The 21,493-nt window shown below is 39.1% G+C and overlaps 1 protein-coding gene across 1 annotated transcript in view; it reads right to left on the reverse strand.

The window, feature by feature from the left end:
• Positions 1-6,522: 6,522 nt before the first annotated feature.
• CCDC3 (coiled-coil domain containing 3) overlaps positions 6,523-21,493 on the reverse strand; it is a 128,436-nt gene continuing 113,465 nt past the window's right edge. The window contains exon 3 of the mRNA XM_044227942.1: positions 6,523-9,106. Within this exon, the coding sequence (XP_044083877.1) occupies positions 8,831-9,106 (276 nt within the window). The 3' untranslated portion in view covers positions 6,523-8,830. The remainder of the gene's footprint in view (positions 9,107-21,493) is intronic.

Below are 21,493 nucleotides of genomic sequence, written 5' to 3' on the forward strand. Positions count from 1 at the left end.
CATGAGTTCCGTGCTTTGCTTTCTCCTCCTCTAGAATTCTGCTGCTCTCCTTGGTATTGAAACCGCACTCCTTGGTAGGTGAACTTGGTCTTGGCTGGATTTCTTGTTGATCTTCTGGGGGAGGGGCCTGGTGTAGTGATCTCAAGTGTCTTTGCCCCAGGCAGAATTGCACCGCCCTTACCAGGGGCCGGGCTGAGTAATCCGCTGGGGTTTGCTTTCAGGAGCTTTTGTTCCCTGAGCGCTTTCCGTAGAGTTCCGGAGGACGGGAGTACAAATGGCGGCCTCCTGGTCTCCGGCCTGGAGGAGCCGAGAGCCCGGGGCCCCACTCCTCAGTGCGCCCTCAGAGAACAGCGCCCAGTAATTCCCGTCTGCCTGACCACTGGCCACGCTCTGAGCTCACCGAGCCTGCAGCCGGTTCAAGGCAACACCGAGCTGTGAGCTTACTGTCGGCTCTGTCTCTGCAGCCAGCTTTCTCGCTCCAATACCCGCAAGCTCTGCAACACTCAGACACCCCCGATCCTTCTGTGACCCTGCGGGACCTGAGGCCACGCCAACCCTGCGTGGGCTTCGCCCCGGTTTAGCCTCTGGAGCGATGTCCCTCAGCGGAACAGACTTTTAAAAGTCCCGATTTTGTGCTCCGTTGCTCCGCCGCTTGCCGGGAGCCGGCCCCTCCCCCCAGGGTCTATCTTCCCGTCGCTTTGGATTCACTTCTCTGCCAGTCCTACCTTTCAGAAAGTGGTTGTTTTTCGGTTTCTAGAATTGCTGTTCTTCTTCTCTTCGATCTGCCGATGGATTTGCAGGTGTTTGCAATCTTTAGATAAGCTCTCTAGCTGATCTCCTGCTAGCTGAAGTAGTCTCAGCCTGCTACTTCTCCGCCATCTTGACTCCTCCCCTCCCAGCTTTGTTCTTTTTATTTTATTTTATTTTTTTTTTTAAAGATTTTATTTTATTTATTTGAGAGAGAGAGACAGTGAGAGAGAGAATGAGCGAGGAGAAGGTCAGAGAGCGAAGCAGACTCCCCATGGAGCTGGGAGCCTGATGTGGGACTCGATCCCGGGACTCCAGGATCACGCCCTGAGCCGGAGGCAGTCGTTCAACCAACTGCGCCACCCAGGCGTCCCAAGCTTTGTTCTTTTTAATCAAGATCACTTTACCTAGTTGGGGTCTTTCATGGTTCCATACAAATTTTACAATTACTTGTTCTATTTCTGTGAAGAATGCTATTGGAATTTTGATGGGAACTTCATAGAACCTGTAGATCCTTTTGGGTAGTAAGGACATTCAACAATATTCTTTCAATATAAGAATAAAGAATATCTTTCCATTTATTTGTGTCTTTTTCAGTTTCTTTCATTAATGTCTTACAGGATTAGCATACATACCTTTTACCTCCTTGGTGAAATATATCCTTAGGTATTTTATACCTCTTGATGTAAATGCCAGTGTGATTGCTTTCCTTAATTTACTTCTGATAGTTCAATATTAGTGCATATAAATACAACTGACACATGTATATTGATTTTGTATCTTGCTATTTTACTTATTTTTGGAAGAGTTTCAGAAGGATTGGTATTAGTTCTTAAATTCTTTGAAAGAGGGACGCCTGGGTGGCGCAGTTGGTTAAACGACTGCCTCCGGCTCAGGGCGTGATCCTGGAGTCCCGGGATCGAGTCCCACATCAGGCTCCCAGCTCCATGGGGAGTCTGCTTCTCCCTCTGACCTTCTCCTCGCTCATGCTCTCTCTCACTGTCTCTCTCTCTCAAATAAATAAAATAAAATCTTAAAAAAAAAAAAATTAAAAAAAAAATTCTTTGAAAGAATAAACCAACCAAACCCATCTAGTCTTTTTTTTTTAAGATTTTATTTATTTGAGATATAGGAGGCATGTGCAGTGGGGAGAGGCAGAGAAGAAGGAGAAGTAGAATCTTTGCTGAGCAAATAGTCCAATGTGGGGCTCAATCCCAGGAACCTGCAATCATGACCTGAGTCAAAGGCAGTGGCCCAACTGACTGGGCCACCCAAGTGCTCCCTTGGGCTTTTTAAAAAAATAACAAAGTCAGATTTATTGCTCTGTGTTAAACCAGTTGGTATAGGACCTGAGGAGTGTGAAGGGAACACAGCGAGTTTGTGAACATTTCCTTCCCCACTGGAGTTTTCAGCATCTTAAAAAGCTGACCAGCATACTGCAGATTGTCCCAGACTTTTTGAGAAAATTTTTGATTACTGATGGAATCTCCCTACTATTAATTGGTCTCTTCAGATTTTCTATTTCCTCATAATTCAGTCTTGGTAGGTGTTACATTTCTAGCATTTTCACATTAATTCGACATTGTCCAATTTGTTGGCATATAATCATGCATAGCAGTCTCTTATCCTATATATTTCTATAGTATCAGTTTTAATGTTCCATCTTTCATTTCCAATTTTATTTGTCTTTTTTCTTAATGACTCTAGAAGGATTGTCTATTTTATTTATCTTTCAAAAAACCAGCTCTTGGTTTCACTGAACTTTTATACTGTGACTTTGATCTCTCATTTATTTTTGCTCTGATCTTTGTTATCTACTTCCTCCTACTAATTTTGGGCTTATCTTTTTCACCTATTTCTAGTTCCTTGAGGAGGAGAGTTAGATTATTTGAGATAATCATTTATCTTGTTTTTTAATGTGTGGATTTGCCATTTAAACTTCCCTTTTAAAAGCATTTTTGCTGCATCCCATACTTTTTGGTATGTTGTGTTTCTATTTTCATTTGTTTCAAGATATTTTTAAATTTCTCTAGTGATTTCTTCTTAGACCCAATTGATAGTTTAGTACCATGTTGTTTTATCTCTACATATTTGTGGCTTTTCTTCTAATTTATGTGTCGTCTTCTAATTTATTTCTTCTTCTAATTTACTTCTAGTCATATCACTGTGGCCAGAAAAAACGATGTAATTTTAAATCTTTATTAAGACTTGTTTTGTGGCCTAACATGTGGTCTGTCTTGGAGAGTGTTCCATGTGTGCTTGAGAAGAATGGGTATTCTGTTGCTATTGAATGGAATATTCTTTGAATGTTCATGAGGTCTATCCCGTCAAATGTGTCCTTGAAGTCCAGTATTTCCTTACTGATTTTCTTCTGGATAACCTATATATTGATGAAGGTTGAGTATGAAGCCCCTTACTGTTATTATATTGCTGTATATTTCTCTTTTTAGGTTTATTAATATTGGTTGATTTTTTTATATTTAGATGCTCCTATGCTGAATGCATTAATAGTTATAAACATTATATTCTTTTCTTGGATTAATACCTTTATGATTATATAATGACCTTTTCTCTCTCTAACTACAGTCTTTGTCTTAAGGCCTATTTTATCTAATGCAACTATGGCTACATGAGCTTTCTTTCGGTTTCTATATGTATGGAATATCTTTTTCCATCCCTTCATTTTTAGCCTATGTGTGTTCTTAAAGCCAAAGTGAGTCTCTTAGAGTCAGCATAGAGATGGGTCTTGTTTTTTTATTCACTCATCTGCTCTATGTCTTTTGGTCTAAGAATTTAGTCTATTTCCATTTAGTGTAATTATTAATAGATTTGAACTTATTGCCATATGTTCATAGTTTTATGGCTGTTTTGTAGTTCTTCTGTTCCTTTCTTCTCTTCTTCTCTGTAAATAGATTATTCCTCTGTAGTGGTATGCTTAGATTCCTTTTTCTTTATCTTTTGTGTATCTACTGTAGGGTTTTGCTTTATGGTTACCGTGAAGCTTATCTCAAACTCCTAAAAGTTATAAAAGTCACTTTTAAGCTGGTAACAACTTAAGTTTGAGTATATTCTAAGGCTCTCTATTTTTGCTTCCCCCTTCACATTTTTATTTTGGATGTCACAATTTACACTTTTTATCTTGATTCTCCATTAACAAGTCAATGTAGTTTCAGTTATTTTTAGTACTTTTGCCTTGTAATCTTCATATTGGTTTTATAAGTACTTAACTCACCAATAAAATCTCATTAGACTATTCTGAATTTATATATTTATTTTTATCAGTGCCATTTATCCTTTCATATGTTTCTGTTATGAATTCATGCCCTTATGTTTCAGCTTAAAGTCTTTTTAACATTTCTTACAAGGTCAGTCTAGTGTTGCTGAAACTCTTTCACTTTTTGCTTGTCTGGCAAACTCTCTTGAAATTATGAAGGATAATGTAAACTCAACTAATTTTTATATGAAGATTTTATATCTTGCAACTTTACTGAATTTGTCTATAACTCTGTGTGTGTGTGTGTGTGTGTGTGTGTGATCTTTAGGGATTTTAATATGTAATACCGTCCTCCAATTCTAAAAGACAACTTTGCTGGGTATTCTTGGCTAGTAGATTTTCCTTTTAGCACTTTTAAAAAAAATTATTTTTATTAACATAATGTATTATTTGCCCCAGGGGTACAGGTCTGTGAATCATCAGAATTCCACACTTCATAGCACTCACCATATCACATATCCTCCCCAATGTCCATAACCCAACCACCCTTTCCATACTCCCCCCTCCACAGCAATCATCAGTTTGTTTTGTGATATTATGAGTCTCTTATGGTTTGTCTCCCTCCCAATCCCATCTTGTTTCATTTTTTCCTTCCCTACCTCCCAAGCCCCCAACCCTGTCTCTGAAATTCCTCATATCAGGGAGATTGTATGATAATTATCTTTCTCTGATTGACTTGTTTCTTTCAGCGTAATACCCTCTAGTTCCATCTATGTCATTGCAAATGACAAGATTTCATTTCTTTTGATGGCTACATAGTATTCCATCATACATACATATATATATATATATATATATATATATATATATATATATATATATAAAATCTTCTTTATCTATTCATCTATTGATGGACACCTAGGTTCTTTCCATAGTTTAGCTATTGTGGACATTGCTGCTATAAACATTTGGGTACACTTGTCCCTTTGGATCACTACATTTATATCTGATCTGCAAGTATTGACAATTTTGCATCTTCCAATCTGATGTCTTTCATTTGGATGACTTTCATTTCATTTTCTTGTCTAATGGCCAGAGCTAGGACTTCCAGTACTATACTGAATGAAAGTGGTAAGAGTGAACATCCCTGTCTTAATATTGATCTTAGAGGAAAAGCTCTCCATGTTTCATCATTGAGTATGATATTAGCTGGGTTTTTCATATATGGCCTTCATTTTGTTGAGGTATATTCCCTCCAGATGCACTTTGTTGTAGTTTTTATCATAAATGGATGTTTATTTTGCCAAACACTTTTCCAGTATCTATTGAGATGATCAAAGTTTTTATCCCTCCTCTTGTTAATAGGAAAATTATATGGCATCCCACCAAATAACATCTCATTTATGACATGCATTGGGTCTTTGTGGGTAATAGTAGAAACAACACTTCTATCTTGAGTGCTTGGAGAGTGTCAAGAACCAAGCTAAGCATTTAAAGGAATGATTTTATTCAATCTTCTGAACAGCCTTTGAGGGAGAAGTGTTTATTAGCCTAATTTTACATGAGCACGTATAAAGAGGGAAATCAAGATGGAGTTGGATCTTTGGCTACTTTATACTACTTGTGTTTCACTGGGCAATTAATCTCTTGAAACTCCAGATTCCTCTTTAAGCATGGGGAACAGGACAACTATTTTATAAAGTTTTAAGAAATAGTAAATGAGAATATGGTAAAGGAGCCTAATACACACTAGGTGCTTGATTTTTAAGACCATTTTAGAATATGGACTGTTGCTGTATCAACAATTTAGGTTATCTCTCCCCTAAGAGATGGGGCCTTGCATCACAGATGTGAGAATCCCTGTTACTGGGCAGGTACCAGGAAAAGTGTGACATCAAAAGAAAAAAAAATCAGTAGGAACAGTGGTCTGGACATTCATATTTAAACACACAGTGGAGGCCCAAGAACTACCCCACGCTAGCTGTAGCTCACGTGGTAACCTGTGATTCTAGATTCTGACAAAGATTCTAGATTCTGTCTGCCTCATTTCGTTTGTGACTTTGGGGTTTGAGAAGGCCAAGTGACTTTTCCAAAGTAGAACTCAATAGTGGTCTGCATCTCAGAGATATGCTCAACCAACCTGTTGTAGCATTATCAATTTTGAAGTACTTGGATTCTTCTTGCATAAAAAATTCCTATGGGTACAATAAACAGGTAGAAAGGGCTCCAGTAAGATGACAATGCAGCAGATAACAGGGACTCGGGGGGCTTCCTCCTTTGGCAACAGATTCAAATATATTTTTGCAGACATTGATTAACGAAGCTTCTTCTCCCCTCTGAGGAGCAGATACCACTGTTTTCCTGCAGGTGGGTTGAAAGGTGGGAACCCTGGGACAGAGAGGTTCAGGCATATCCCCCCACAAGAACATAAGAGATTTGAGCTCAGTCTTCTATGTCCCAGGTGTTACTCACAGATGCTTCCTCAGAAGGATCTAAAAAGTACTTTTCCAGGCCAAAGCTGGAATCTCCCTGACCCCAAAGAAACACACATCACCTTACCATTGTGGCTGAAATACTGCTCATATTTATTAAAAAGGCAGAACATAATGCATCTGTAGGGATCCAGGTTCCACAGTTCTCAAAACATTAGCTGTAAATCACCCTTAGGCTTGTCATTTCCTTGGGTCGAAGCCAAAATGATTTGATGAAATGGCCCCAGAAAGACTAAACTATTGTACTATGAAGGATACAGCTAATAAAGGAGTAGTAGAAGCTTGGAAATGAAGCAAAAACTGCCATTTTATCCAGTCCAGAGTGCAGACATCTCCCTTTAAGCAGTAGCCTCAAGTGACACAGGTACATCCTCCCAACCAGCTGCCAGAGCCAAAAAATGTGGTTTTCCTAAAGGCAGTGGAAGGGAAATCTGACCATATAATTGCCATTTCCGGTGGTGGAAGTGGTCTGGAGTGGTCTGGGGGAAGATTTCCTGATGAGGAACCTGAAAGTTCTATCTGGAAAAGCAAGAGGGACTTGGAGATCTGCAGGTCCATCAGAAGATAGTCACAAGATGACCACTTGGTTGCCTTCTTAAGAACCCAACTGCCACTGGATGAAATGTACCTAAATTAAGGGCTCAGCTGTTCTATATGTGGATACCCTTCTTACTGGCAGTACTGTCTTTACAGGTTTCTTTCCAAACAGGGGGAAGTGCTCTGAGGTCATGTACAAAACCTGATATGCTGACAGGTGGGCTCATGTGCAAACATTACTACTACCAGGGGTGGGCAGTCCTGGTGGGTGGAAGGTGTTTGCATACAGAAGCAGAGACTGGAATGCCTGGAACCCTGTCTGGTATTTCCACCACAAGCATTTTCACTGCATAACTCATTGGGCAGAAGGCAATTTGGCCATAAAAGATAAACTAATAAAAAAATACAAGAGGGACCTTACTAATTTCTTCTTTATGTCCTTTCTAAGAGAAGTATCTGTTTTCCAAAATCCTAGGATGCATGTTTGTAACTGAGCTTTGTACTACATTATGAAAGCTTTGTATTACATTACATGACTGTTCATTCTTAGCATAACGATACATGTCTGGCGATAGAAATTCAGAAGTTCTATGGGACAGACAAAAAAGCTGTAAAGCATTTGAGTTTTTATAACTGATAAGCTATTATTTTGTATTACAGTATGGTATGCAATTTGGCCTTCCAGTCTTATTTCACACTCCCAGTTACTGTATTTTCTATCAAGTTGATATATGGAGTTATCATCCATTGTTTTAAAACCACTATGTAGACTGGTCATAGACTACTAGGAGGGCTAAACTTCACATAATATAAAAATGGAACTTAGTTTGCTTTCATGTCTCTACTGACAGTTATTTTCTCTCTGAGAACAAAATTACCTTACAGCCAATTTAGTTAGGTGGTGAAAATGCTTGCATCAAGCCTCTGTAGAACCACCTGGAACAAGCTCTTTGGGTGCCTGGATGGGAATGAGGCAAGGTCACTTGATTCCAATAGGTAAGGAGGTATCTTTGCAGAAGTTAACAGTGTACTGGGTCAACTCACCTCAAATTCAGAGCAACTGGAAGGAGTTAATGAGCCAACAGTAAGTTTGCATTTAGCAGGGGCTGAGATATTGTGCAGGCTCTTGCCAACTCAGCAACACAGTCTGATAAAACATGACCAGTCCACAAAGGCAATGCCCCTTTAGATTAAAGTGACCCATAGGTATCCTCTTTAACTCTGGGCAACTGGTCTTGAAAATCAGGTATAATTCATCTTGTTCAATTACCCGCCTCTCTCCACTGCACTGTTATGAGCTGTGCTTCAGCTGGCTGGAGTAGGGACACCATGCACATGGTTATTTACAGACCTCCTTGGGTGCTTTGCAAGGTTGCCATCCACCTTCCACAAGTTCCAAGACTTGCTGCAGATCCCTTCTCAAAACTAATGATGGTCCTGGAGCTCAGAGCTGGAGGTCTCACAGCCTCTTCTGCAATAAGGCCGAGCCCCTTGATTCCTGTACATCTAAAGATTCTAAAATATTCTTTCCCCAGACTTTCCAGTGTGCTCCTGAAAGCTGAAGACAGGCCCTAGCAAGCACATGACATTCCAGGATTGTGCTGCCTCTGGACTTATAAGCACTGGGTCTGGGAGCGAGGCAGGGAGGAGAAGGAGCCCAGCAACTAAGAAAATAACAAGACTTGCCCCTTCAAGTAACTAGCCACTACCAAATGCATATTTAAAACATCTACAAGACTTTTTGACCTATGTGCACATTAAAACCTACCATTACTTTACAATCCCTGGCAAGAGGCAACATGTTCCAGCAGAGTCAGGCAAGACCACTACTCAAGGGCTGTTACCCCCGCAGGTACGTGGCACCTGGTGGCTCCTGCCCCAGGGCATTAATGTGTGGGAGGGCACCTGCTGCAGCTGCTAACTTCTCACTGAGCTTCTGGTTCACCAGCTCCAGGTGGCGACCATTCTTTCGTGCCTGCCTCAATGACCTCTTGACCTTCTTCACCCGATCCCGAAGTTGCTTGTTCCGCTTCTCCAGAGTGGCCACCTTCTGCTGCAGCTTCTTGACATGGTCCTCCTCCTCAAACAGAGCCTTCTGCACTGATGAACACATGAGCTGTGGGGGAAAAATGCCATGGAGAAACAGGTGAGGTTCATAAAACTTCCCTAGAGCAATTTCCCTGGGTGCTATCAAGTACCCAACAACACAGACTCTGACAGCCAATGGCTCCAGCCCCAGGAAGAGGACAACCCTCAAGCACCCTTCTTGTTTCACCCTGTGAACCCTGCCCTCTCAGCAAACACAAAGGACCCTCTCTGTACTTCCATAGTTTAATTTTTAAAAGCTATTGCATGGTTTATCTTTTTACATGTTTACCAACATGTGTACTACTGATTCCCTGAGGGGATTGGTGAGTCTTCACTTTTTTCTCTGATTCAGCAATTTTGCCTATTGAATTCTAACCTGAGTTTAAAACATTTTCCAGGGGAGCTGGAGTGTGAGGATCAGCCACAGAGGGCCTTCAAGGTATTTCTACTTATAGGCCTTTGCTGTACTATGCATCAAATACTCCCATTCTGCAAACTGCTTTGGTCATGGCAGGATCGGCTTGAAGGAAGAGGCACTTTTTAAAACAAAGTTTTTCTTTCTTAACAAAGCCACCCGGGTTCTTTTGGTTGTTGTGGTTTTATGGTTTTTGTTTTGTTTTTACAGAAAACAAAGATGTTCTAAATTTTGTTATGCCAATAAACCAATAAGCAAAAGACCAGGCCCCCCGAGCTGGTAGAGCATGTGACTTATGATCTTGGGGTTGTGGGTTCGAGCACCACATGGGTGTACAGATTAATTTAAAAATATCTTTATTTTAAAAATTCACAAAGAATTGGGATAGTTCACTGGAAAGGAAGCATAAAGATACATGTAAATGAGGGGTTTAATGAATTGCTGCTTTTCAAAAAGTTAATTATTAGAGAAATAGGCATTCTTATACTGTGGATAGAGTATAAACCTCTATAAAAAGTGATTTGGCTTTATCTACCAAAATGAAAACTACATATACCCCATGACCTAGTCATTTTGGAACTTCATCCCATTGTAATATTCCCACTTGTACCAACATATACCTACAACAAATAATACTGTCCTAAGGTTGAAGAGTGATATTAGCATCACAGCAGCCTAAGATATCCCTCGTTTTTGTCCCTCAACGCAACAATAAATGAGCATCCATTACTAAATGTTAGTGCCTTTGAGAGACCTATGGGATCTAGCATCATATGCCAAGGGATTCAGGAGTAGTCTGGGCCACTCATGTATCAGAGAGATCTCATTCCTACCTAGGAACCAGTTCCGGGGTCTCTCAGTCAGAAGATCTCAACAGATTTCTCCAAAGACGACATAAATACAGCCAATAGTTATATGCAACAGTGCTAGACATCACTACTTATTGGAGAAATGAAAATTCATACCACAATTATCATCACTTCCTACTTATTAGAAGGGCTATTACCAAAAAGACAGAAGATAGGGTTTCAGTTCAAGATAGTGACAATAAGCAATTCAGTAATATGGCAGGATACAAAATCAATGCACAGAAATCAGTTGCTTTCTTATATACTAAGAGTTTAACTGTAGAAAGAGAAATTAGAGAATCAATCCCATTTGCAAACTATAAAAGTTGCTACCTGAAGTTCTGCTTTCCAATCAGCATGAATCCAGATGCTGACTGAGATCCTCCCCTTTGAGACAGTGAAAGGTCTTGGCACAACCTCCACTTCTCGAAGCCACTAAAAATAAAGTAGGCTGCTTGGACAGTCACAGGGGTTGAGAGACAGCCAAGGGCTAATAAGCCAGAGAAGACTGGGAGATGTGACTCTTTTATCTAATTCATAGAAATCAATACAGAGAATAGATCAAAATGAAGAAATAGAAGAATATGTTCCAAACAAAAGAACAAGAGAAAACCCCAGAAAAAGATCTTAATGAAATGGAGATGAGTGATGTACCTGGCAAGGAGTTCAAAATAACAGTGATAAAGATGTCCACTCAATTCAGGAGAGTAACACATGAACCAAGTGAAAAATTCAACAAATATAAAAGAAAGTACTTAATAAAAGGGAGAGAGAGCTGAAGAACACAGTAACTGAAGAGAAAATACTACAGAGGGGTTAAACAGCACACTTGAAAACACAGAAAAAAATGATCCATGAATTCAAAGGACAGGGCAGTGTAACTTATCCAGTCAGAACAGCAAAAAGAAAAAAAAGATTAAAAAATAGTGAAGATAGCTGATGGAACTTTGGGGACCCCATAATGTGAATGTTGGTCTGCTTAATATTGTCCCCTAAGAAGAATAGAGAAAGAGATAGAAAATGTATTTAAAGAATAATGACTGAAAACTTCTCTAACCTGGAGAAATAGGCATGCAGATCTAGGATGGCCAGAATATTAAACAGCATATGAAAAAAGATGAACCCAAAGAGATCAGCACTGAGATACACTGTGATCAAATTGTCGAAGACAGGAGAGGATCTTAAAAACAGGAAAAAAAATAAAACTTACATACGAGGGGACCCCTACACACACACAAGACTATCAGATTCTTCAGAAATTTTCCAGGCCCATAGAGACTTGCATGATATATACAGGAATACCTGGTTTTGTTGTGCTTCATAAATACTGCATTTTCTGTCAATTGAAGATCTGTGGCAATTTGCTAAGCAAGTCTATTGGTGCTATTTTTCCAACATTTTTTCACTTTGGTAATTCTGTGACACAGTTTGGCGACTCTTGAATTATTTCAAACTTTTCCATTATTATATGTCATGGTGACCTTGGATCTTTGACGTTACTTTTATTTGTTCCATATCCACATAAGAAGGCAAATTTAAATGTATGTGTTTTGACTGCTCCACCAAATGAGGGGCAATTCCCCCCATCTCTTTCCCTCACTCTGGGTCTCCCTGTTCCCTGAGACAAAACAATAGTGAAATTAGGCCAGTTTATAAGCCTACAATGGCTTCTCAGTGGATAGTGAAAGGAAGAGTCATATACCTCGCACTTTAAATCAAAAGCTAGAAATAATTAAGCTCAGTGAGGAGGGCATGGCAAAATCTGAAACAGGCTGAAACCTAACCCCTTATATCCAATAGTTAGCCAAGCTGTGAATGCAAAGGGAAAGTTCTTGAAGAAAATTAAAGGTGCTACTCCAGTCAACACAAATGAGAAGAAAGAAAAACAGGTTTTTGGCTGATGTGGAGAAAGTTTTAGTCGTCTGGAGAAAAAAAAAAATCAAACCAGCCACAGGTTTAAGCCAAAGCCTCACCCAAAACAAGGTCCTAGCTCTCTTAAATTCCATGAAGTTAGAGAGGTGAGGAAGCTACAGAAGAAAAGTGTGAACTTAGCAGAGGTTGGTTCATGAGGTTTAAGGATGACACCATCTCCATAACATCAAAGTGCAAGGTGAAGCACAAAGTGAAGATGTAGAAGGTGCAGCAAGTTCTCCAGATCTTAGAAAATTAATAAAGGTGGCTATACTAAATAAGATATTTTTAATGGGGATGAAATAGCCTTCTATCTAGGGCTTTCATTGATAGCAAGGAGAAGTTAATACCTGGCTTCAAAACTTCAAAGGACTGGCTGACTCTTTTGTTAAAGGCTAATGCAGCTGGTGACTTTCAGTTGGAGCCAATGCTCACTTACCATTCTGAAAATCTTATGGCTCTTAGATATTATGTTAAATCTACTCTGTGTTCTATAAATAAAACAAAAAAGCAAGCTGAACACACTTGCATTTAAACATGGTTTACTGAAGATTTTAAGCCCACTGTGAGACTTGCTCAGAAAAAAAAAATTCTTTCAAAATATTACTGCTCATTGACAATGTAGCTGGTTACCCAAGAGCTCTGATGGAGATGTACAAAGATATTAATGTTTTCATGTCTACTAAAACAATAGCCCTAAAATCTGCAGCCCATGGATCAAGGAGTCACTTCATATTTCAAGTCTATTTATCTAAAAACTATACTTTATAAGGCTATAGTTGCCACCAACAGTGATTCCTCTGATAATCTAGGCAAAATAAAAACTATTCTAGATGCCATTAAGAACATTCATCATTGATGGGAAAATGTCATAAATCAACATTAACAGGAGTTTGGGAAAAGTTTATTCCAAACCTCATGGATGACTTCAAAGGGTTCAAAACTTCAGTGGAGGAAGTCCCTGCAGATGAGGTGGAAGTAGAAAAAACTAGAATTATAAACAATGAGTTTTGGAACAACACTGCTTCAAAAACTAATTATTTTTTATGGTGACTAACATAATACAATAAAAAATTTAAAAAAAAATTGTAGCCTAAAGATTGGACAGAATTGTTGCAAAGTCATGATAAAACTTGAATAGATGAGTTACTTCTTACGGACAAAGGAAGTGGTTTCTTGAGATGAAATCTACTCCTGATAAGGATATTATCAAGATTGTTGAAATGAAAATAAATGACTCAGAATATTATGTAAACTTGGGGGTATAGCTCAGTGGTAGAGCATTTGACTGCAGAATATTATGTAAACTTAGTTAATATGCAGCAGGGTTTGAGAGGATTGACTCCAATTTTGACAAGGAGGTTCTACTATAGGTGAAACACTATCAAACAGCATTACATGCTACAGAGGAATGAAAGGAAGAGTCACTCGTTCTGGCAAACTTCACTGTCATCTTAAAGAAATTGTCCAGTCACCTCAACCTTTCACAACTACCACCATAATCAGTTAGTAGCCATTAGTGATTACTACTCCCTGTAAGTTCAGGTGATGTTTAGCAATTTTTAACAAAGTATTTTTAAATTAAGGTATACAGATAGACAGATATAGATATAATACTATTGTGCACTTAACAGACCACAATATAATGTAAACATAACTTTTATATATACTGGGAAACAAAAAAACCCCCTCATTTTACTTCCTTTATTGCAACATTCATTTTATTGTGGTAGTCTGCAACAGAACCCACAGTATCTCAGAGGTATACCTACAATGAGTGGAAAGAAAAAAACTGCCAACCAAGAATACCCTATCCAGCAAAACTGCCCTGCAGAATTGAAAGAGAATATTTTCCAGACAAGCATAAAGCACAAAGAATTCATCACCACTAGACCCAACTTTCAAGAAATATTAAACGTCGTTCTTTAAGCTGGAAAAAAAAAGGCAGGTAAAAATATATAAAAGTATAAATCTCACTGGTACAGATAAATATAAACTAAAATTCAAAATCAAATAAGTTTGGGAGTGGGTTAATCACTTATAAAGCCTGTATAAAGGTTAAAAAACAAAAGTGGTAAAGATAACTATACACATATTTGTTAATGGATTAAAATGATGTTGTAAATTGTGATATCAAAAACAAAATAGAAGGGAACAGTTAAAGTATAGAGATTTAGAATGCTTTCAAAAATTAGTTCTTATGATCTTTAAAACAGTTTTTAGTTGTTTTATATAGACTTCATGGTAACTACAGTACAAAAGCCTATAGTAGATACATAAATGTCTCTAAGCATACCACTACAGAATATCATCAAATAACCAAGAGCAATAGGAAAAAAAAAAGGAATAAGAAAGCAGCTGACTCTGCTGCTTTCTTATACACTATCAATGAAAATATAGAAAGGGAAATTAGAGAATTGATTCCATTTACTATAGCACCAAAACCATAAAATACCTTGGAATAAACCTAACCAAAGAGGTAAAGGATCTTTACTCAAGGAATTACAGAACACTCATGAAACAAATTGAAGAAGACACAAAAAGATGGAAGACCATTCCATGCTCCTGGATCAGAACAATAAACATTGTTAAATGTCTATACTGCCCAGAGTAATCTATACTTTCAATGCCATCCCAAGCAAAATTACACTGGCATTTTTCAAAGTGCTGGAACAAACAATTTTAAAATTTGTATGGAACCAGAAAAGACCCCGAATTGCTAAGGAAAGGTTGAAAAAGAAAAACAAGCCCGAGTTGCCTGATTTCAAGCTTTACTACAAAGCTTTGATCACCAAGACAACATAGTATTGGCACAAAAAAAAGACACCTACATCAGTAAAACACAGTAGAGAGTCCAGATATGGACCCACAACTCTATGGTCAAATAATCTTTGACAAAGCCGGAAAAAATATACAGTGGAAAAAAGACAGTCTCTTCAATAAATGGTGCTGGGAAAATCAGACGGTTATGTATAGAAGAATGAAACTTGACCATTCTCTTACACCATACACAAAGATAAACTTGAAATGGATAGAAGACCTCAACTTGAGGCAGGAATCTATCAAAATCCTAGAGAACATAGGCAGTAACCTCTTCAACATCAGCCACAGCAACTTCTTTCAAGACATGTCTCCAAAGGCAAAGGAAACAAAAGCAAAAATAAATTTTGGGACTTTGTCAAGATAAGCACAGCAAAGGAAAGAGTCAACAAAACAAAGAGGCAACCCACAGAATGGGAGAAGATATTCGCAAATGACACTACAGATAAAGGGCTGATATCCAAGATCTATAAAGAACTCCTCAAACTCAACACACATAAAACAGATAATCACATCAAAAAATGGGCAGAAGATATGAACAGACACTTCTCCAAAGAGGACATACAAATGGCTAACAGACAATGAAAAAAATGTTCATCATCATTAGCCATCAGGGAAAGTCAAATCAAAACCACATTGAGATACCACCTTATACCAGTTAGAATGGCCAAAATTAACAAGACAGTAAACAACATGTGTTGGAGAGGGCATAGAGAAAGGGGAACCTTTTACACCATTGGTGGGAATGCAAGTTGGTACAGTCACTTTGGAAAACAGTGTGGAGATTCCTTAAGAAATTAAAAATAGAGCTACCCTATGACCCTGCAATTTCCATTACTGAGTATTTACCCCAAAGATACAGATGCAGTGAAAAGAAGGGTCATCTGTACCCCAATGTTCATAGCAGCAATGGCCACAATCGCCAAGCTGAGGAAAGAGTCAAGATGCCCTTCAACAGACAAGTGGATATATATAAGATATGGTTCATATAGACAATGGAATATTATACCTCCATCAAAAAGGATGAATACCCAACTTTTGTATCAACATGGATGGGTCTGGAGGAGATTATGCTGAGTGATATAAATCAAGAAGAGCAAGTCAATTATCATATGGTTTCACTTATTTGTGAAGCATAAGGAAGAACATGGAGCACATTAGGAAAAGAAAAGGTAAAGTGAATTAGGGAAATTGGAGGGGGGGATGAACCATGAGAGACTGTGGACTCTGAAAAACAAACAGAGGGTTTTAGAAGGGGGTGGTGGGAGGATGGGTGAGACTGGTGGTGGGGACTTTTGTTTTTTACTGTAATTTTATTTTTCAGTGTTCTAAGATTCACTGTTTATGCACCACACCTAGTGCTCCATGCAATATGTGCCTGGTGGTGGGTATTAAGGAGGGCATGTATTGCATGGAGCACTGGGTGTGGTGTATAAACAAAGAATCTTAAAACAGTGAAATAATTAAATTTTAAAAAGACAAAGAAAGGAATAGAGGAATTACAAAACAACCAGCAAACCATTAACAAAATAGCAATAAGTACATATCTATCAATTATTAAATGCAAATGGCCTAAATGTACTAATTAAAAGGAATGGTTTAAAAATGGATCAAATACATAACCCATCTATGTGCTGTGCTGCCTACAAAAGACACTTCAGCTTTGAGAACTGCTGCTTCCAGTCGGTGACGGGAGAATTAGATACAAACAAACAAGCTTCAAGAGATTGGGAGCAGGGGACAACAGTTGAAAAGGACTGCTGCCGCGAGCAACTCCACAGTCTCACTTTTATTTGATAGAAACAATAGCCAACAGAAGGACTGATGAAGGTCAAACGGGATTATCTTGCAGACAATCAAGGAGGAGGATAAAGTTAATAGTTAAACAAGCACATTCAAAGGACTCATCTAACAACAGGCGCTTCACTTGGGGGAAGAGAAAGGAGAGATAACGGAAAAGGGAAGCAGGCGGTTTTCGTTCCACCTTGAGCTGACCGGCCGTTCAGTTCCCGGGTGCCCGGCTTCTGTGAAGGGGTGGCTTTCTGCCCTGAGCAAGCCGGGCATCCCCAGCTGCCCAGCTTCACGGTCGTATATCGTCCTTCTCCCCAAAGACCCGTTGCCAGTATACGTTTTTCTTAAGGCCATATCTAAATGTGCTTGGCAACTATGTTCCACGGGGCAGCAGCAAGAACACACAGACAAAGGTGAAAAGATGGGAAATGATACCCATATAAATGGAAACTAATGGAAAAATGGGTAACTACATGGTTATCAGAAAAATAGACTTAAAGAGAAAGGCAATAATAAACATAGATCATGATAAAATGATAAAGGAATCAATTCATCAAAGGGATATAACATCTGCAAATATTTATGAACCCTACAGAGGAGTGCCCAAATATATAAAAGAAATAATAGGAGGAGGAGTCAAGATGGCGGAGAAGTAGCAGGCTGAGACTACCTCAGCTAGCAGGAGATCAGCTAGAGAGCTTATCTAAAGAGTGCAAACACCTGCAAATCCATCGGCAGATCGAAAAGAAGAAGAACAGCAATTCTAGAAACAGAAAAACAACCACTTTCTGAAAGGTAGGACTGGCGGAGAAGTGAATCCAAAGCGACGGGAAAATAGACCCCGGGGGGAGGGGCCGGCTCCCGGCAAGGGGCGGAGCAACGGAGCACAAAATCGGGACTTTTAAAAGTCTGTTCCGCTGAGGGACATCCCTCCGGAGGCTAAACCGGGGCGAAGCCCACGCGGGTTCAGCGTGACCTCAGGTCCCGCGGGGTCACAGAAAGATCGGGGGTGTCTGAGTGTCGCAGAGCTTGCGGATATTGGAACGGGAAAGCCGGCTGCAGAGACAGAGCCGACAGTAAGCTCGCAGCTCGGAGTTGCCTTGAACCGGTCGCAGGCTCGGTGAGCTCAGAGCGCTGCCGGAGGTTAGGCAGACGCGAGTTACTAGGAACGGTTTGCTGAGGGCGCACAGGGGAGCGGGGCCCCGGGCTCTCGGCTCCTCCGGGCCGTAGACCAGGAGGCCGCCATTTGTGTTCCCGTCCTCCGGAACTCTACGGAAAGCGCTCAGGGAACAAAAGCTCCTGAAAGCAAAGCCGAGCAGATCACTCAGCCCGGCCCCTGGTAAGGGCGGTGTAATTCCGCCTGGGGCAAAGACACTTGAGAATCACTACACCAGGCCCCTCCCCCAGAAGATCAACAAGAAATCCAGGCAAGACCAAGTTCACCTACCAAGGAGTGCAGTTTCAATACCAAGGAGAGAGCAGCAGAATTCCAGAGGAGGAGAAAACAAACCACGGAACTCATGGCTTTCTGCCTGTGATTTTTTAGTCTTGCAGTTAATTTAATTTTTTTCTTTTTCATTTTTTTCTCTTCTTCTGCTAAAATTTTTTATAACTTTTACCCTTTTCTTTTTTAACGTTTTTAACTAGATTATCTAATATATATATTTTTTTCTTTTTTTTACTTTTCTTTATTCATTTTCTTTTTTTTAATTCTTTTTTTTCTTTCTTTCTTTTTGAACCTCTTTTTATCCCCAAATCAGAAGAGATCCTAATCTCTTCAATCTTTTTTTTTCTTAATTCTTTTTTAAATTCTTGATTGAATTTTTAATTCAATCTCTTTTTTTTAATCCTTTTTTTCTTTTTTTTCTTTCTTTCTTTTTGAACCTCTTTTTATCCCCAAATCAGAAGAGATCCCAATCAGAAGAGATTGGGAGATCCCAATCAAAGGAGATCCTAATCAGAGGAGATCCCTCACCCAATCGTGAGGGGAGATTTGGGATCTCTTCTGATTTGGTTAAAGCATATTTTCCTGGGATTGTTGCCACCCTTTTAGTATTTTACTTGCTCCTTCATATACTCTTAGCTGGACAAAATGACAAGGCGGAAAAATTCACAACAAAAAAAAGAACAAGAGGCAGTACCGAAGGCTAGGGACCTAATCAATACAGACATTGGTAATATGTCAGATCTAGAGTTCAAAATGACAATTCTCAAGGTTATAGCCGGGCTTGAAAAAGGCATGGAAGATATTAGAGAAACCCTCTCGGGAGATATAAAAGCCCTTTCTGAAGAAATAAAAGAACTAAAATCCAACCAAGTTGAAATCAAAAAAGCTATTAATGAAGTTCAATCAAAAATGGAGGCTCTCACTGCTAGGATAAATGAGGCAGAAGAAAGAATTAGCGATATAGAAGACCAAATGACAGAGAATAAAGAAGCTGAGCAAAAGAGGGACAAACAGCTACTGGACCATGAGGGGAGAATTCGAGAGATAAGTGACACCATAAGACGAAACAACATTAGAAAAATTGGGATTCCAGAAGAAGAAGAAAGAGAGAGGGGAGCAGAAGATATACTGGAGAGAATTATTGGGGAGAATTTCCCCAATATGGCAAAGGGAACGAGCATCAAAATTCAGGAGGTTCAGAGAACGCCCCTCAAAATCAATAAGAATAGGCCCACACCCCGTCACTTAATAGTAAAATTTACAAGCCTTAGTGACAAAGAGAAAATCCTGAAAGCAGCCCGGGAAAAGAAGTCTGTAACATACAATGGTAAAAGTATTAGATTGGCAGCTGATTTATCCACAGAGACCTGGCAGGCCAGAAAGAGCTGGCATGACATTTTCAGAGCACTAAACGAGAAAAACATGCAGCCAAGAATACTATATCCAGCTAGGCTATCATTGAAAATAGAAGGAGAGATTAAAAGCTTCCAGGACAAACAAAAACTGAAAGAATTTGCAAACACCAAACCAGCTCTACAGGAAATACTGAAAGGGGTCCTCTAAGCAAAGAGAGAGCCTACAAGTGGTAGATCAGAAAGGAACAGAGACAATATACAGTAACAGTCACCTTACAGGCAATACAATGGCACTAAAATCATATCTCTCAATAGTTACCCTGAATGTTAATGGGCTAAATGCCCCAATCAAAAGACACAGGGTATCAGAATGCATAAAAAAACAAAACCCATCTATATGTTGCCTCCAAGAAACTCATTTTAAACCCGAAGACACCTCCAGACTTAAAGTGAGGGGGTGGAAAAGAATTTACCATGCTAATGGACATCAGAAAAAAGCAGGAGTGGCAATCCTTATATCAGATCAATTAGATTTTAAGCCAAAGACTATAATAAGAGATGAGGAAGGACACTATATCATACTCAAAGTGTCTGTCCAACAAGAAGATCTAACAATTTTAAATATCTATGCCCCCAATGTGGGCGCAGCAAACTATATAAACCAATTAATAACAAAATCAAAGAAACACATCAACAATAATACAATAATAGTAGGGGACTTTAACACTCCCCTCACTGAAATGGACAGATCATCCAAGCAAATGATCAACAGGGAAATAAAGGCCTTAAATGATACACTGGATGAGATGACATCACAGATATATTCAGAACATTTCATCCCAAAGCAACAGAATACACATTCTTCTCTAGTGCACATGGAACATTCTCCAGAATAGATCACATTCTCCAGAATAGATCACATCCTCGGTCCTAAATCAGGACTCAACCAGTATCAAAAGATTGGGATCATTCCCTGCATATTTTCAGACCACAATGCTCTGAAGCTAGAACTCAACCACAAGAGGAAGTTTGGAAAGAACACAAATACATGGAAACTAAACAGCATCCTTCTAAAGAATGAATGGGTCAACCGGGAAATTAAAGAAGAATTGAAAAAAATCATGGAAACAAATGATAATGAAAATACAACGGTTCAAAATCTGTGGGACACAACAAAGGCAGTCCTGAGAGGAAAATATATAGCGGTACAAGCTTTTCTCAAGAAACAAGAAAGGTCTCGGGTACACAACCTAACCCTACACCTAAAGGAGCTGGAAAAAGAACAAGAAAGAAACCCTAAGCCCAGCAGGAGAAGAGAAATCATAAAGATCAGAGCAGAAATCAATGAAATAGAAACCAAAAAAACAATAGAACAAATCAACCAAACTAGGAGCTGGTTCTTTGAAAGAATTAATAAAATTGATAAACCCTTGGCCAGACTTATCAAAAAGAAAAGAGAAAGGACCCAAATAAATAAAATCATGAATGAAAGAGGAGAGATTACAACTAACACCAAAGAAATACAAACTATTATAAGAACATACTATGAGCAACTCTACGCCAACAAATTTGACAATCTGGAAGAAATGGATGCATTCCTAGAAACATATAAACTACCAAAATTGAACCAGGAAGAAATAGAAAGCCTGAACAGACCCATAACCAGTAAGGAGATTGAAACAGTCATTAAAAATCTCCAAACAAACAAAAGCCCAGGGACAGATGGCTTCCCGGGGGAATTCTACCAAACATTTAAAGAAGAACTAATTCCTATTCTCCTGAAACTGTTCCAAAAAATAGAAATGGAAGGAAAACTCCCAAACTCATT

The sequence above is a fragment of the Neovison vison genome, chromosome 12 (assembly GCF_020171115.1).
Source record: "Neovison vison isolate M4711 chromosome 12, ASM_NN_V1, whole genome shotgun sequence".
In the NCBI taxonomy this organism is placed as follows: Eukaryota; Metazoa; Chordata; class Mammalia; order Carnivora; family Mustelidae; genus Neogale; species Neogale vison.